The 15,918-nt window shown below is 41.1% G+C and overlaps 2 protein-coding genes across 6 annotated transcripts; both read right to left on the bottom strand.

Moving 5' to 3' along the window:
- Positions 1 to 556: 556 nt before the first annotated feature.
- On the bottom strand, positions 557 to 9,423 carry LOC130379791 (CMP-N-acetylneuraminate-beta-galactosamide-alpha-2,3-sialyltransferase 1-like). Of its 5 annotated transcripts, none has more exons than XM_056586835.1 (9): positions 8,799 to 9,423; positions 7,633 to 7,784; positions 4,479 to 4,809; positions 4,097 to 4,293; positions 3,254 to 3,433; positions 2,814 to 2,853; positions 2,604 to 2,723; positions 2,450 to 2,511; positions 557 to 2,246 (listed from the first exon to the last, which is right to left on the bottom strand). In XM_056586835.1, the coding sequence occupies exons 3-9, from the start codon at positions 4,773 to 4,775 to the stop codon at positions 2,168 to 2,170; spliced, it is 975 nt and encodes a 324-aa protein (XP_056442810.1). In that variant the 5' UTR covers positions 4,776 to 4,809; positions 7,633 to 7,784; positions 8,799 to 9,423; the 3' UTR covers positions 557 to 2,167. The 5 variants fall into 5 exon arrangements, with proteins under 5 accessions (XP_056442810.1, XP_056442807.1, XP_056442808.1 ...); XM_056586836.1 differs by having other exon boundaries at positions 2,076 to 2,246; positions 2,450 to 2,487; XM_056586832.1 differs by lacking the exon at positions 2,450 to 2,511 and having other exon boundaries at positions 1,980 to 2,246.
- Positions 9,424 to 12,344: 2,921 nt separating this feature from the next.
- On the bottom strand, positions 12,345 to 14,316 carry LOC130380117 (CMP-N-acetylneuraminate-beta-galactosamide-alpha-2,3-sialyltransferase 1-like). The gene is made up of 6 exons (XM_056587301.1): positions 14,095 to 14,316; positions 13,736 to 13,932; positions 13,321 to 13,500; positions 12,859 to 12,904; positions 12,599 to 12,718; positions 12,345 to 12,512 (listed from the first exon to the last, which is right to left on the bottom strand). The coding sequence occupies exons 1-6, from the start codon at positions 14,314 to 14,316 to the stop codon at positions 12,345 to 12,347; spliced, it is 933 nt and encodes a 310-aa protein (XP_056443276.1).
- Between the last annotated feature and the right edge of the window lie 1,602 nt (positions 14,317 to 15,918).

The following is a 15,918-nucleotide window of genomic DNA, read 5'->3' as shown; positions in this document are numbered from 1 at the left end:
GTAGAACAGCTGAGGAGGCTTCAGCGACCACAGCGCTCCCTGGTGACGGTTTGTATAACAGCTGAGGAGGCTTCAGCGACCACAGCGCTCTCTGGTGATGGTGTGTATAACAGCTGTGAAGTTGCGCTTTTTTGACACTTCGATTTTTTAATAGAGGTACACTGGTAGTGTACGAGTGAGAAACACTAAAAAAGATTGCTGTAAGATTATTATCCAGTGTTCATTATACAATAGGCTAGTCCAAAGTTGTACAGAAAAGAATATTGGTGTGATGTGTTGGCTCTTATATTGCCATTGAATACCGGTTGTTTATGGTGGTGGTGCAGATAATAACGTTCTCAAACTGGTTGTCGGAGATCGGCAAAAACATAGGATTTTACTCCCGCTTTACGGTCTAAATTACGGTCTTGTTTTAGTATGACACAAGATTTCGAAGCACTGCAAAACTAGTTATCGTGTTGCGGTTTGCCACCTGGTATTGTTATGAAAAGTAGGCCTACGACACTTAAACTCTAAAAAAGACGGAGATCAGAAAAACACAGAATAAAGGCTTTTATTTATTTCTTTAACAAAACAATACTTTAATACTACCATAATAATACTGTTCGGCAGAACGCCTGCTTTTCCGGTTTTTATATTCTCGCTTCTGTGTTTCCTCCACTAAACTCCAAGCCAGCGTGGTTCTCAAACAATGCCCATGGCTTCACCACCAACCAATTTCCTTCATGTTCGTTATTCTGCTCAATGTCCTAGCAGAATAACTAGGATATTCTCTACCTTTGTACACCCTTAATTCACATCATTCACATATTTTAAATAGTAATCAAAGCCCTGGAGATGAATGTGCTAATCTTCGAGCCAGGAATGTAAGGGGTGCCTGAACAAACCGTCCATCTGGTTCATTTGAGTTGCCCTCCCAGGCCTGAATACCACAAACTGTTAGCACAGAGAATCATATTAGGCTACCTTCCTAAGCAGCAAGAGTCTCTTCAGATGACGTTTCCACTCTTATCTCATTCATAAAGTATAAAAGGCTAGATATTTATGATAATCCTAGTACAGGTGTAGTAAAATTCTTGCACACTAAAGCCCTAGTGTTGAAAGTACAAACAAAGATAGTACAAAGTAAACCGTAGTAAACATTATGTTATGTTTTGTTATTAATTATAATAAATAACCTATATAGGTCTTCATTATGGTAGTATAGGTTTAGTATTAGATCTTTGATAAATTGTAAGTGTGTGAGTTTTCTTCATCTTGATAATCAGAAAGTCAATCCATTTTGCTCAGTATTTTTTTTTAGCACTTGAAAAGACGACAAGTTAGAGCGGCCAAACTGCTGAAATTGTATCTACCCCCATTCAGTACAGAGTTCAGAACATTTTCCTGTATGGATCATACAGGGACAAAGGGATCTTCCCACTTGCACGTGTACCTCCATAGAAAACCCTGTCGATTTGTGTGTCTTGGATTTCCCAGTGAATGTGTCAGGTGACCATGTGGTTCAGCAGCCCACCTCCCATCCACACAGTCATTGACCTGTCCGGAAGGACCCCTGCTATTCAAACAGCTAAACCTCTTTCAGTGAGACGCTCTCTTTAGAGAAAGGCAGGGACAGAAAGGCTAGCATAGGTTAAGGTGTGATTAGTCAAATCAATAAAACAAAAGTAATTATATACCTGTAATTATTTTTATAGATAGTAATTTATATATCGTACAATATATCACACTGGTTCATCAAAATTCATCATCCACATTTTTGGCTTATGTATGAATACATAAGCAAAAAATCAAGGTACGATGGTATAGAAAATTCAAAAATGTTCCCCAATCCCTTCCACATGTGAAGAGAAAGACAGACAGACAGACAGACAGACAGACAGACAGACAGACAGACAGACAGACAGACAGACAGACAGACAGACAGACAGACAGACAGACAGACAGACAGACAGACAGACAGACAGACAGACAGACAGACAGACAGACAGACAGACAGACAGACAGACAGACAGACAGACAGACAGACAGACAGACAGACAGACAGACAGACAGACAGACAGACAGAGGTGGAGAATTTAAAACCCAGTGAAGAAATTAATTTTTTGCCTGAGTTTAAGATCCTGAATGACTTTATACTCTGTCGATCCACCATGAACTCCAGTTCTTATATGAGGTTTGGGAAGTTTTTCCCAGTAGTGTCTCCAGTCTCCATTTCTGTCTGCTCCAAATCCAAAGACATTGACCTGGGAAAAATACATATATTGTCTCTCTCTTGTAATGTGAATTATATTGGATGTAGCCTCAGTAATCTAAATGTGCTTTGCTCATCCCTTTTTTTAAAGATAAATACAGCTGGAGCAAAATGTCATTGTATCCAGTTAAGGCATTTGAAGCTAAACATTATTTTTTACATGTAAGCATCTACGTTATATTTATATTTCCTTACCATTCCAAAATGTCCACATACATTGATATGTCTATGAACTGAAACAGTTTGTTAGCCAATATCTGTCAAACATAGATTACTTGCAGTTGTTATATATAGACATGATAAGTATTTTATATTCAAATAACATAAATGTAACTCAAATTTCACTTACTTCATCACAAATGTGCATAGCCACCATCAAACCCAGGAAACCTGACGATGGATACTTTCCTTTCCTTCCCAACCAATCGTGGTGGACATAGCTGATGAAATTAGGATTTAAAACCATTACCTAAGAGCACAAGGTACACGTTATTGTTAACAAGGGGCATTGCATTGTGACTCGTTTTGACAACCAACCAAAAGAATAAAGAATATTCACCAAATCCTTATTTGCTCTGATGGTAGTTTTCACAGTTTCGCTGTGAAAATAAATAGAAAATAAAGCAATTAAATTGGAATTGGGATGGTCAGGGTTCTCCCTTAAAGGAATTCTCATACTCCGGATATTTTCCACTCACCCATAGTCAAGCAGTAGCAACATTAATCACAGCTTATTTCACCTGTTACCATTGATTTTGTCAAACTCTGTCATCTCATTGGATTGAATCGAGTGCTTGGATGCATTTTTTTTTTCCAGAGTGGTACGTGTTTTATATGGGTGGGTGGAACATAACCATATTTTCTGAAAAATGTATTAAAGTAATATTTATTGAGCATGCATATTATTAGAGCGTAGGTCTTCTGAAAATACATAGAACTTCTCATTTAGCTAATTTATACTTGCTTGGCTTTTTTTGTCAATTTCTCCCACAAACTTACTTTGATGTATATGTTGTGGTAAAGGCGGTAGTGAGCCACTCCAGGTGCAGTGTTTTGAAGGGAAAAAACAAGAGATTTGTGTCGTTATCCAGGTCCATAGCACTCCCTGGAAACATGGCGCGAATAGTAGTTTTGTTCCCAACTTTTTCCTCGTAGCCATTGGTAGGAGCTTTATTGAATCTAAAAAGGAGTCCCAGAAATTACAGAAATATATCAGATTAGATTCTAAAATAATACTTATCACTAGAAGCTAGGCCTGTACTGGTCTCTATTTATGACTGGCCAAGTGGACCTAAAGCTGCATCAATCAATATTTGTTAACTAATGATCTGCCACTAGCTGAAACGTTGTAAACAAGGCCACTGTACATAACATTGACCAATCAGCTTTCTACACCAAATTCAAGTAGGAAGTGATTTGCTCCATAATGTTTGAATTCCGACTATTGTTCACATTTGAAAAACGTTCTCTCCCAGCTTTATCTCCCCCAGAAGAACTGCTAGTCTGAACAAATATTTGCCTCTCAGACATCTGTTTGGATGAAGGTGTGCCAACTTCAACTTTAATGGTCCAAAAACGCAAAGACGCCAGAGATTCGCCCACAAAGCTACTTGCGTTTCGCACTTCTCACTAGTGTTTCAGACCATTATAATAGGGCCCTTTAGAATGCAAGTTGAGGCAGGCTAGTTTTCCCTGTGTAGTTGTGTATTGTGGTTTGGAACTGTTCATTTGATAGTGAATGGTTTGCAATTCTTTCTGAACAATTCACAGATACAACTTCCCGGAAATGCAACCATACAAAAATGGTCATTCTGAAACACTTGGTTTTTTTGTGTAATTTACCTAATGACGACATCATGAAAGTCAATGAACGATCCATAGTGAGACCCCAGCAAATTAACTGAATTCCCAACCACAGCACAGGTCCTGCAGCGATCAGGGCTGGAGTCCATGAAGCTCTCTTGTCCTGGGAAAATCTCAAACACCTTCAGCTCGGCCACTCTGTAGCTGAGGAAGTTTTTATTGCCAAGCTGCAATCTCTGGTATGGAGAAAAAAATATTGCTTTTATCATCTTTTAAGTAAGATAATTGTTCTGCTGATGGCGAAAATAATGAAATATATTTCCCAGCTCTCCTTGCTTGACGATTCAAATGTGGTTGATTATTGCGCTGGTTATTGTTAGTATATATTATATCTTATGTTAAGCCAATGTCATAGATTTACCTTCCACCAGTTGAACACCGGCTCTGAGAGAGTGTTGTCTTGTGACAAAAACGGATTGATTGACGTGTTGAAACGCTTCGTAAACCATTCATCATCATCATCTGTAACACATCGATTGCACGCACACAGACGTAAATCCTGAGGCAGGATCCGGTGCCACAACTGAGAAGATCTCTCAGTCAAAGAAGTCAGCACTTGTTTGTCCGTTTTGTAGTTTAGAGCAATCCCGAATAGGCCCAGTGTCAATGTGACAGACGTCAGTAGGAAGAGCCATCCCTTTTTCATTTGGTCCTTCATCTTCACTCTGTCAGGTTGAATGGTTTCATTTGATCTGGGAAAATAAAATGATGCACAATTAAGGAAATGTTAAGATTATATCATTACTATTAGATTTTATAATTATAAAAAGGTTTGGTTCCAATCCCTGTTGAACTTGTTCGACCAAGTAGGTGTATATAGTGACACACACACACAAACTGTCACGCCCAGCTTTGCCGTGCTGGATGTGCCTCTCTACCTGGCTGCTACCGGTTAAATGGGTGAATGTGCACAATAGAGTGTATGAGTCTTCCAGTGTGAATATATTATTTGGTTAGAATTCACTCATTGTGTTTTGGTGATTTGGGATCGTTGGATAGATACAGCGTCCCGTTAATATGGGCCTCTGTCTTTTAGGGGGGAGTGATGTCACGCCCAGCTTTGTCGTGCTGGATGTGCCTCTCTACCTGCCTTGCTCCGTGTTCCTTCTATCGCCACTAGGGGGCGACAAACATTTGTTTGTTTGTTACTTTAAAATTACAGCAAAATTGTTTACTGCAACATTGAGAAGGGTCCCGTCTGAAACAGAGTCGCGCAGCGCTGCTTTCGAACGTTGTGTAATCAAATACACCGGAATGGCGGTAGGCTATATAAAAAAATCATATCCTAACGAAAATACACACCGTTATTCAGTGAGAACCGGTATAGCGCCCAGCACTAAGTTGACGCCGCAACACCATGGGGCAGGGGGCGTTAAAAAACGTCAGGCACCGTTATGAGGAACCGAAATGTGCGTTCTTATTCGATCTCGTTACAACCGTTTACGTCGGAACCGGTTCCCTACTGGAACCGAGTTTCGGTGCTCGACCCTACTCAGTGGCGAAACTACCGGGGTGGCCCCAAAAAATGCTTGCCACCCCACTTGCCACCCAGGTTGTTAGAAGTGTCTCCAATATACATTTATTGAATGGTATTATATTTTTTGCTACTGAAGCTGTTGATCTCATTGGTAACTTGGTTAAGTTTAAGAACTAAAATCTTTATGTCCCCCCTCCCCTGTAAAATGGTTGAGTCCATGAATCCTATTTGCTCTCTTCTCACCGTGCGCATCTGCCGCTTCATTCAAATGAAGACAGAAACGGTTTGAAAGCCAAAGAACTGGAGACAAGCCAACTGTACGCTTGCAGTGATGAAAAAAGGTACAGTACAGCTGAAACTTGAATCAAGAGAATGTGATGGGTGGTCGCATGTGTCTTAATCTGCATGCCTGTTGTGTTCGTGTGTGGACGAGTGCGTGCTCGCCATTGACACACTGATTGCGATTGACGGTGGGGTTTCGAGATCGGACGGATCCAAACGCGCGCGCACACACACACACACACACACACACACACACACACACACACACACACACACACACACACACACACACACACACACACACACACACACACACACACACACACACACACACACACACACACACGCGCGCGCGCTTTCACAGTGCAAAGGCAGGAGGTGTTGCCCTTCTCTCAGGTAACAGACAACACAATTACTTTTCAAACGATCGACACCACATCAAGTCCAGCCGGCGCACAATGGGACCGCCCAAACACGCAACTCCACAGGCAGAGAATCCACAAGCCCTTTCCTCGTAGCTCTGAGTCTTAGAATATTATGAATATTAACAATGACTGACAACCCATCACAACGAGGTGATGTAAATCAATCAAATATTAAATTGATTTAATAGTAATCAAAGGGAGAGAAAATAAGTATTAAATTGGCTTTTCAGTGGCTGTTTCCCGATGTGCTCGGATTATGGGCGGATCATCCGAAGGGAACCACAATGAATCATTAAGTCTTTTGTGTAGAGATGGACGGGTAGATAGACGCAAGACTGACAGACACAAAACTTAAAATATAGACAAACAGAAAGATAGACGCAATATGTTAACTGTTTTCATTAGCGATTGGTATAAATAAATACATATAGACACCAGGCATGTGTGTTTCCAACAATAAAAAGACTTGACTTGACTTGACTTTGTGTGTGTGATTTGCCACCCTTGAATTTAACTTGCCACCCTTCTGCCACCCCATGTAAAATTTTCTAGAATCGCCACTGACCCTACTAATGACTGGGCTGATTGAACTGGAGATAAAAGACGCCTTTCCCGTCGGCTCGGACTCTCTCACTACTGCTATGGCCTGACGAGGAAGGGCTGGCTGCAGCTTCGCTCCTCATCTTTACCTCACTTTGCTTTATATTACATCTACTGATATGCACACTTTTGGTTTGGCTTCCCCTTACTGATAAGGTTTTGCATTTAGCACTTTAAATAAATAATTGTTCCATCTTTATAATCAGCGTGGCCTCCCTTTGTTATGTCAGCTCTACTCGAGCCAAGTGGTCCTCACACACTCTCACACACACACACACACACACACACACTCTCACACACACACACACACACACACACACACACACACACACACACACACACACACACACACACACACACACACACACACACACACACACACACACACACACACACACACACACACACACACACACACCGGAAAAGCCGGATAATTGCAGGAAAAAGTTTTATGTTTGGTTTAGCTTTCTGCTAATCTTAAATACATTGCACTTTCTAATAAGCTTTTTTTAAATTGCTATACATAAATAAAGTTGCCTTGACTAAATAATGTGTAGGCCTATTTATAACAATACAATTATAATAGAATCAAGTATATTAGTACAACTTTTTCCCAATTAAGTATTTTCAAATACCTTAACAAAACACCACATTGGTACAATATGGACCACTAACATGAAAAACGTAGGCATACATAAGGAACAGGTATCGACATAAGTAAAAATCCTTACCGTGACTGGAGCTAAGCAGGACCTACAACTGAATATTCGTCTTCAGGAAGGGATATTGTCGTGTGTTACTGTTGCGGAGTGACGCCCCATCCTCATGGGTAAAATCCTCACTCTGTCGACGCTCATGCGGCTAAAAATATATGCAAAGAGAGCTGCAATATGTACTTTAGTTAACAATAAGTTGGTATTGGTCCATGAGATATTCCTGTCAGATGTCAATCATCAGTCCAACTTGAGTGCAAATATCACTTTATTCACCGATTCCAATAATTTACATACAATGCCACCCTCAAAGTGCGGTGACATAGAATAACTCCCAAAGTAGAGTGTATTACCTGCATGCTTGGAAGAGCCAAATGGGGATTCAGGGGAAGTGCTATCAAAGATTTCCCTCTTTCTTTTTTTATATCTTTAATTTCTAGTATTTAAGACCTTTTGGGTTTACCTTATTATTATTTTTGCTCTTGATGTGAAGCTTGTTTTATTATTAATTATTGATGACTTATATTGGTTTATAAAAGTTCAGACAGGTGTGCAACCAAGTAGATTAGAGATGGCCATTTGTAAATAATTTACAGAAGATGACTTGCATTTTGTTGTCCAAGTACCTGTTACTTGGTTCAATGACAATAAAGTTTAATATAATCAAATCAAATGACTGTTGATACAAAAGGAGGCACATGAAGTTAACGGTCAGGAAAACCAGCTGAGTGTAGAAGGGTTTGTGTTTGTTAGCGCGTCTTTAGCGCGGATTGCAATTCTTATTGCAGCCTGCAGGGTTATGCGAGAAACATACGGAGGGACGCGGTCGTTGAGCTCCCACATTGCATGACACGTTAAATTCAACTAGAATCGCCACGATCAATTTGATATCAACAGAACAAAAATAGTCGGAAAGCCTACAGAAACTATAGATAGTTAATGTGACAATCACATTATTAAAAATAAACTTGGAGCAATGATTTACTGAGGAACTATTTTTTTGGGAGAATGCTTTTGCAGGGAGTTCGCCGCCCCACCTGCCCATACGGCACGCGCATTCTATGCAGCTATAAGGCATTCCAATCTTAACTTAAGTCTTTAACTATGATGTTTCTGTAATACACAGCCCTGCTCTTTTCTAATTATTATAATTTCTTCATAGATAGACGGTTGATCAGTATTACCTCAAGAATGTAGTCTCTCTGCCGCGCCGCTTGCTTTGTTCGTTTGGAGGACTCTCGCGCCTTCCTTGTATTCAAAATCAGTGCCGGTGTAAGTTCCATATTGGCTCGGCTACCAGATCGGCTCGGGGTCCGTCGTCTGCTGATTACGTCACACAATACGCTATCTACAGCAATAAGGTCTTTTATGGCTTAAATTAAAGAGCCTGTAATGATCTTTCATTTTGAACATAGACCATTCCCAACCTATCTGTATGGATAGTTTTCTTCTAAAAACAAAACATCCCTCGGAATCATCTTGGCTGTTAAGATAAGCCGTCCGTGTTGCCAGATTGGGGGACATTTTCAGCCTGATTTGGCTACTTTGAATCACGTTAGGCTGGAAAAACGGGATATATGCCCAATCTGGCAACACAAACCGAAACTAGACAGACCTACTCGCGCTCACACATGTGCTCGCTGTGGTTGCTATGACGACAGCCAGAGCTACAGCACAAAACAGCCAATCACAACTGTCCCTTAGCAGCCAATCACAATGTAGCCTACGCCCATTCAAGCGTACAGCCAATGATATTGTGTAACGTAATCAGCAGACGACGGACCCCGAGCCGATCTGGTAGCCGAGCCAATATGGTACTTACACCGGCGGGAGTCTCGGGGATGGGGGGGGGGGGGGGGGGGGGGGGGATGGGGATGGGGCAATATTTCCTGGTTGCATTCACTTGCAGTCGCACTTTTGAAACTCGCTTTTGTAAATGTCTTGTAAAAGCAAAAAAAAAGCAAAAAAAAAAGAGTTTTGCGCTGCCATCTGGGGTGGCAGCTGGGGTGGCAAGGCTTTTTTTAGGGTGGCAGTTGCCACCCCAGTAGATCCGCCCCTGCCCTTGTGTGATTTGTTTACCATTATGTTTATGTGCCTTTCCCCGGACGTGAGGGGGGTGTCCACAGTTAGCGCGGATTGAAATCCTTATTGGAGCCTGCATGGTTAAGCGATAAACATACCGATATAACTATTTATAAATAAAATTCTCCCACACATGCACATGCCTTTATATAAATAAAAAATTCCCACACTTGCAGCCTCAGATGTTGTCATAGTCTGCAATGCTTCATCGAGGTGTGCTTATCGGTAGTGTGACTGTGACTGTGACGGTGGTAGAGGAATGTCATTCTTTGTGTGGAACTGTGTGTGTGGGTGTGGGTGTGCGTGTTTGTGTGTGTGGATGTTGGGTTGTTTTAGACATTGAGATCTCACCTGGTATGCATACTTACACCAAGTTGAGGAGGGTGGGACAAAGCGCAGGAGGCATCTGATCCGATCATTAATAATCTGATAGGCGCATGTTGGAGGGAACACACCCGCTGCTGTCTGCAAGAAGACCGGAAGGCTCTTCCATTCTGCCTGGCCACCAGGTGACACAACGACTTTCCCATGTGTCAATTTAGCATAATAGGGGAAAGGCCAGGCCTGTATGCATGGCTTACAGGCCTTCTACTTTAACTCTGAAACACATTGTTGCATACATCATGTTTTATGCTTTTTGGGGTTCAATTTTAACGTTGTGTGCCTTAATGAATTCTACCGCTGTCGTACATTTGGATTCTGTCTAGTACATTTCTTTAACTTCTTCAACTTTTCTATTTGTCTATGATCCTTCAAACCACTTTTCCTAATAACTTTCAAACCTTTCAGATGTACTTCTTTAGAAACTATCACACAATCTATACACAGTCCTAGTTACACATTAGATCTTGTCTCTTTGTGAATGCTGTGTCTAGTGCGATACTCTCCGTACACTGCTCTTCTCTCCATCCGCCTGGACACGCCTCCACCTCTCTCTCTGCTTCCTGCCTCTCATCCGCATCACGGGCTGTCCTTTGAAGTGCCTGTCCCCACGTCTCTCCCGTCTCTGGGACCCTCCTTTGTCTCTTTGTTCAGGCCACTTCCTTGTGGCTACACTGGCACCATGGAGGCCACCACCCTGGTGCTCTTGGTCCTGCTGGACTGTCTCTTTGGGTCGTCCAGCAGACCGTTCCGTAGCTCTTCAGGTGGGCCTCCCATGGTCTGTAACTTCATAATGTTTGATGTAGAGGAGTCATAACGTGGGGTATTTGCACTGGTTCGGGCCACTGGTCAGGCTGAAAGCAGGAGGAGGAGGTTGTCCAGGTCCGAATCTCCTCCTTGGACCTGGCCTTCTCCTGCGTCCCGTCAATGCGAATGCCCCCTTCAACCTCTGCCTTTTGGATGATTCACAGTCACTTCATGGGAAGGTGCGATCTGCCAGCCGGCCCTTCCATTGTTTTTGTCAATTATTTTGGGAAAATCGTTGAACCAATGATCCATGGCGCCACAACGAAGCCAGGCCTGCTTCTGTGCTTCCCCACTTTCCTGTGGTCGTCCTTGCCGTCCGGCGCCTCCACGAACATTATATCAGTTTGGTCTCTCCCGGGAATGTCTCCTTGAATGCGACCCCACCGTAGGCCCTGTTTGACTTGGCGCACTTCGCCGTTGGGTGATGGGCCATTTCCAGAATGGCTGTAGCGAGGGATTCCCCTCCCACTGCAGTCAGTTTAGGGTAGGGGTTCCAAATCCCAACCCTTTTTGTCCCAAAGACAGGCATATTCGTAAAAGATTTGAGGACCGGCACCTAGTCAATTTTTATGCATCATTTTGAAACAAAGGATGTGGCTGTTTTTTAAGATGGTTTATTTTTCAGTCCCACAACAATTAAAGCAACAGAAATGAAATGCCTTCCTATATGCAATCATATAAAATAATACAATTTATAAGAGAATCACAAAAAAGTCACGCAAGACTTAAATAGGCACAAAAGTAGTGCAAAGACACGTAGGGCATTTACGTTGCTTAATTTTCAGTCGTTTATTTGCATTTCATGAACTAGGTGGCCCACAAAGGCTAATTGTATGAATTGAATATACCAATGATTCAACTTTCACAAAATTCACACAATTCACAAAATGTTTCCCTTTTCCCCAATATAAATAAGTGTATGGATTCTATGTGTTGGAGGAAATAAAATTACATAAATTACATAATGACATAATATATTGTTTATTATTTGGGCTTTTCTGGAAATATTTCAAGGCCCGGTTCTAACGGGTCCATGGACCAGTTCCGGTCCGCGGACCGGGTGTTGGGAATCGCTGAGCTAGAGGAGGGAAAGACAATGCCAAAGAAAGGAGAGACTCCAGAGAGCAGAGGTCCGGCAGGCCACCCTTACCCTAAGTAAACAGTATTGTTTTTTATATTATGATGACCTCACAAAAACTTTTTGCATCACTTCTTGCGGGGCTGCAGCCCTCAACAAGTGATTCAACAAATCAACAAAATAAGTAAACACATTCGATTTGTCCATGTTTGATCTGAAATCATGACTCCCCTAACTACAGCGGTCTCAATGCCGGGGGTGTGCAGAAAAGACAGATTCAAAAAAGAGAGATCTGAAGTTAGTGGTTTAAGATTGTGTGTTTTAGATTCAGGGTCCTGATGTACTGCTACCACTACCCTTGTGTCAGAGGGACAGAAAACATTCAAAACCCTCGATAAAAGTTCAGCTTTTTCCTCTTTGCTAGTTCCAGAATACGTTTGTACTCTTGCCCTCCACCATGGGGTCCAGTTCCAAAATGTTTGTTTCGAAGCTCCTCCCAGTAGTGTCTCCAGTTTCCATTCTTGTCTGCCCCAAATCCAAATACACTGACCTGGGAAATCAGACACGTAGCTGTTCATTATCATAGAGAATATCATAGTGAATTATAGTGTATATTGATGTTTCCATTTTACCTACCTCATCACAAATGTGCATTGCAAGCACCACGCCCATAAAGCCAGTGGATGGATACCTTCCTTTTTTTCCCAGCCAGTTTTCATGGACATATTGGATAAATCCAGGATAGAGAACCTTTACCTGGGTGCATGAGGAGCTCAGAATCAGCCTCTGCAAGGGGCATTACATTGACATATTGTACCTTTCAGAACTAGAAAACATTTGTAAAAGGTCACCACTATGTGGTATCTGGCAAACCATGAACATCACTTAAAACCCACCAAACCCTGATTTGCTTTGACTGTTGATTTCAACCCTTTGTTTGTCCTGTGAAAAATACAAAAACATAACACAATTACATTGGAGTTGGTACAAATGGTTGGTTGAAATATTGTGTACATTTTTGTGGAAAAACATAGACCTAGAATCAGGCAGCAATAATGAAAACCATAAATGATAGTGTATCGGTGTGGTTCAGCCTTCATGTGATCTAAAGAAAATGTTTAGAAAGTAAAAAAAAATAATTCTTTGCATTTCCTTGAGAGTAAATTGCTTTGCTTCCCATCATTTCTGCTAATGGAAATGGTCAAAATGAGGCTGGATTTGGACGGTCCCTAAACAAAGACTTTTAATTTCGATTAAACTTGAAGTGATCGTCGTTTCTGAGATTCAGACATTGCTAAGCACTTCTTAAGTAATTTAGATACAAGTTGTTTTGTTTATTGTATATTGTGTTGACTTACATTTTCACAGATTTTGTGGTGAAAGCGCTGACTAGCCACTCAAGGTCCCTTATTTTGAAGGGAAATAATATGAGATGTGTGTGGTCATCCAAATCCACAGCGCTCTCTGGGTACATGATGTGGAGAGTCGTTTTGTTCCCCACATCCCCTTCATAGCCCACAGTACGAGCTGTATTGAACCTAGATTGTACAATCAAGGGAAATAACATCAGTATCATTTATATTTTAGGGACTATATGTAGTTATAGGCCTACATCTCTTTGTTTGTTTGTTGATATACATTCATGGTTCATTTAGCTCATCAATGGCTGCTCAGAATGAACTAGTCTAATGGACTTAACCTACAATAAGCGACAAGCAGGAAATCTAGTCCGGCATCCACAGGGGGCAGGAAGGGTACGCTGGCATAGTTTACCTCATGATGACGTCATGAAAGTCGATGAGGGGTCCATATTGAGACCCCAGCAAATTAACTGAATTCCCAACCACAGCACAGGTCCTGCAGCGTTCAGGGCTGGAGTCCATGAAGCTCTCCTGTTGTGGAAAAATCTCAAACACCTTCAGCTCGGCCACTCTGTAGCTGAGAAAGGCCTTATTGCCAAATTGCAAGTTCTGATGTGAAGAGAAGAGGATAATTAATGATCTTCCTTTACTGTTGCACCGGTGGGTAGAAGTTTTAGTCACTGAGTATTGATATATTTGATGTGGATTTTGAATCTAGAATCACTTGCTTGTTCTCGTTACCATCTGACATTGTTTTTTGGATATATTTACCTTCCACCATCTGAAATCACGCTCTGAGAGAGTGTTGTTCCGCGTCAAAAAGGTCTTGAGAGACGCGTCGAAGCGTTTCGTAAACCATGGATCATCGTCCTCTGTAACACATCTATTGCACCCGCAGGGAGGCAAGCCCTTAAGACTGAACCAGGGCAGCACCTTATAAATCCACGAATGTTTGTCAGTTGTAGCAATTTCAAGTAGCACAAGTATGCACATTATCCCAGTAATGAATAGGATAGTGTATACTCCTCGTCTGCGGCTTGCCATTTTGAGAATGGGATGATTCATTCTGTGAAAGATGGACATTTAAACGTGGCGATCTCAATAAATACTCTTAAAGTATTCTTTCAATTTTTCAAAGTTTTGGATAGTTAAACACAATACACTGGACATGCCTGATATCCGACCAACCACATGAAGCCTATATGTCTGCAAGCCTAAATCCAAACAACAGCACAGTGTACAATTATTTAAAAGTTTATAATTGCTTAACCAGTGTTTTGTCGATTATAATCTAGACATAAATAAAATGATCTCCAGAAGAAGGGAGAATAATTTATGTGACCCAATAGGGCAACACATGTATTAATGTTTTAATTTTTACACCGCATTTCCCACTTTTGAACTGTGACTTTGCGTTGTTGATTTAGTGCATCATGCGTCTTCCTTCAGTTATAAGGAAACAATTTGAATTTCTAGCTGGTTCCCTGCTGAAAGCTTGATGATGTCAACACAATTTTTTTGACTTGAGGCTAAACTCATTCCCTCTACTTATTCTGTTCCTGATCGTGTTCAACTTAAGTCCATGTTTTTGAGAACGAGTCAATGGTTTGAGTCCAGGTTCTTCGTACGTGGCTGTGTTTCTGCTTCTGGTAAATGCTAAATGCTAATGTGCTTGAAATATTTTGAAATATTTAACGATATGCTATCAACACAAACGTTATGTCTTATAAAAGCTGAAACTCCGCGTGGTCCATTAATATAGGTCTCATAATTCTGTGAGCTAATCTAGATGAACTAGATGCAGAAGAATAGCGACAATACAACGAAAAATTATGACTTACCTTTCTTTTTACCTTCAGTCGTGTTTGATTGCAACATATTTATTGGGGCTGTACAATAAAATGATAGAATGATATAAAAATTCCTCTCAGAGACATCACAAGTGGGAGTGTCCACCTAGTTGTATGCTGAATGGATCAGTCTTAGACATAATTCAACCCCAATAGTTCCTTACTTTTTCCCTCTTGTCTCAACTCCAATTTTGTTAAGATATTCAATCTTTTTTAAACCACTTATACATAATTACATTTATATTCACAGTCGTTACACTTTTTTCAAACTTTTATCTCAGTGCAAACTAATAATAAGGTAATCAATATAACCTGTGTGTGTGTGTGTGTGTGTGTGTGTGTGTGTGTGTGTGTGTGTGTGTGTGTGTGTGTGTGTGTGTGTGTGTGTGTGTGTGTGTGTGTGTACTCCATCTTTACAACATTCAGCAACCCCATCTCTATCACTACCACCACACTAACCATTCTCACTACGGTAGTCATTCAACATTTGGTTGTCATCTTACTTAGAAATGTTAAGAAAGTCAGCCCTATCAGATACTGGTTTGGACTTTGGTTCCTTCGTGTTGAGTGCCCTCGTTGTAAAACTGTATGTAAGGGACTCTTATTCTGTAAATAGATGAGTTATTCACCCATCTGTTTACAATATCAAACTTCAACAAATAGATTTTTACACACTTACTTATCAATACAATACAATACAAACAACTTTATTAATCCCACCAGGGCCAATTTGTTTGTAGAAAAT

The sequence above is a fragment of the Gadus chalcogrammus genome, chromosome 3 (genome assembly GCF_026213295.1).
Source record: "Gadus chalcogrammus isolate NIFS_2021 chromosome 3, NIFS_Gcha_1.0, whole genome shotgun sequence".
Classification (NCBI taxonomy): domain Eukaryota; kingdom Metazoa; phylum Chordata; class Actinopteri; order Gadiformes; family Gadidae; genus Gadus; species Gadus chalcogrammus.
This window is presented reverse-complemented; position numbering and strand designations above follow the sequence as displayed.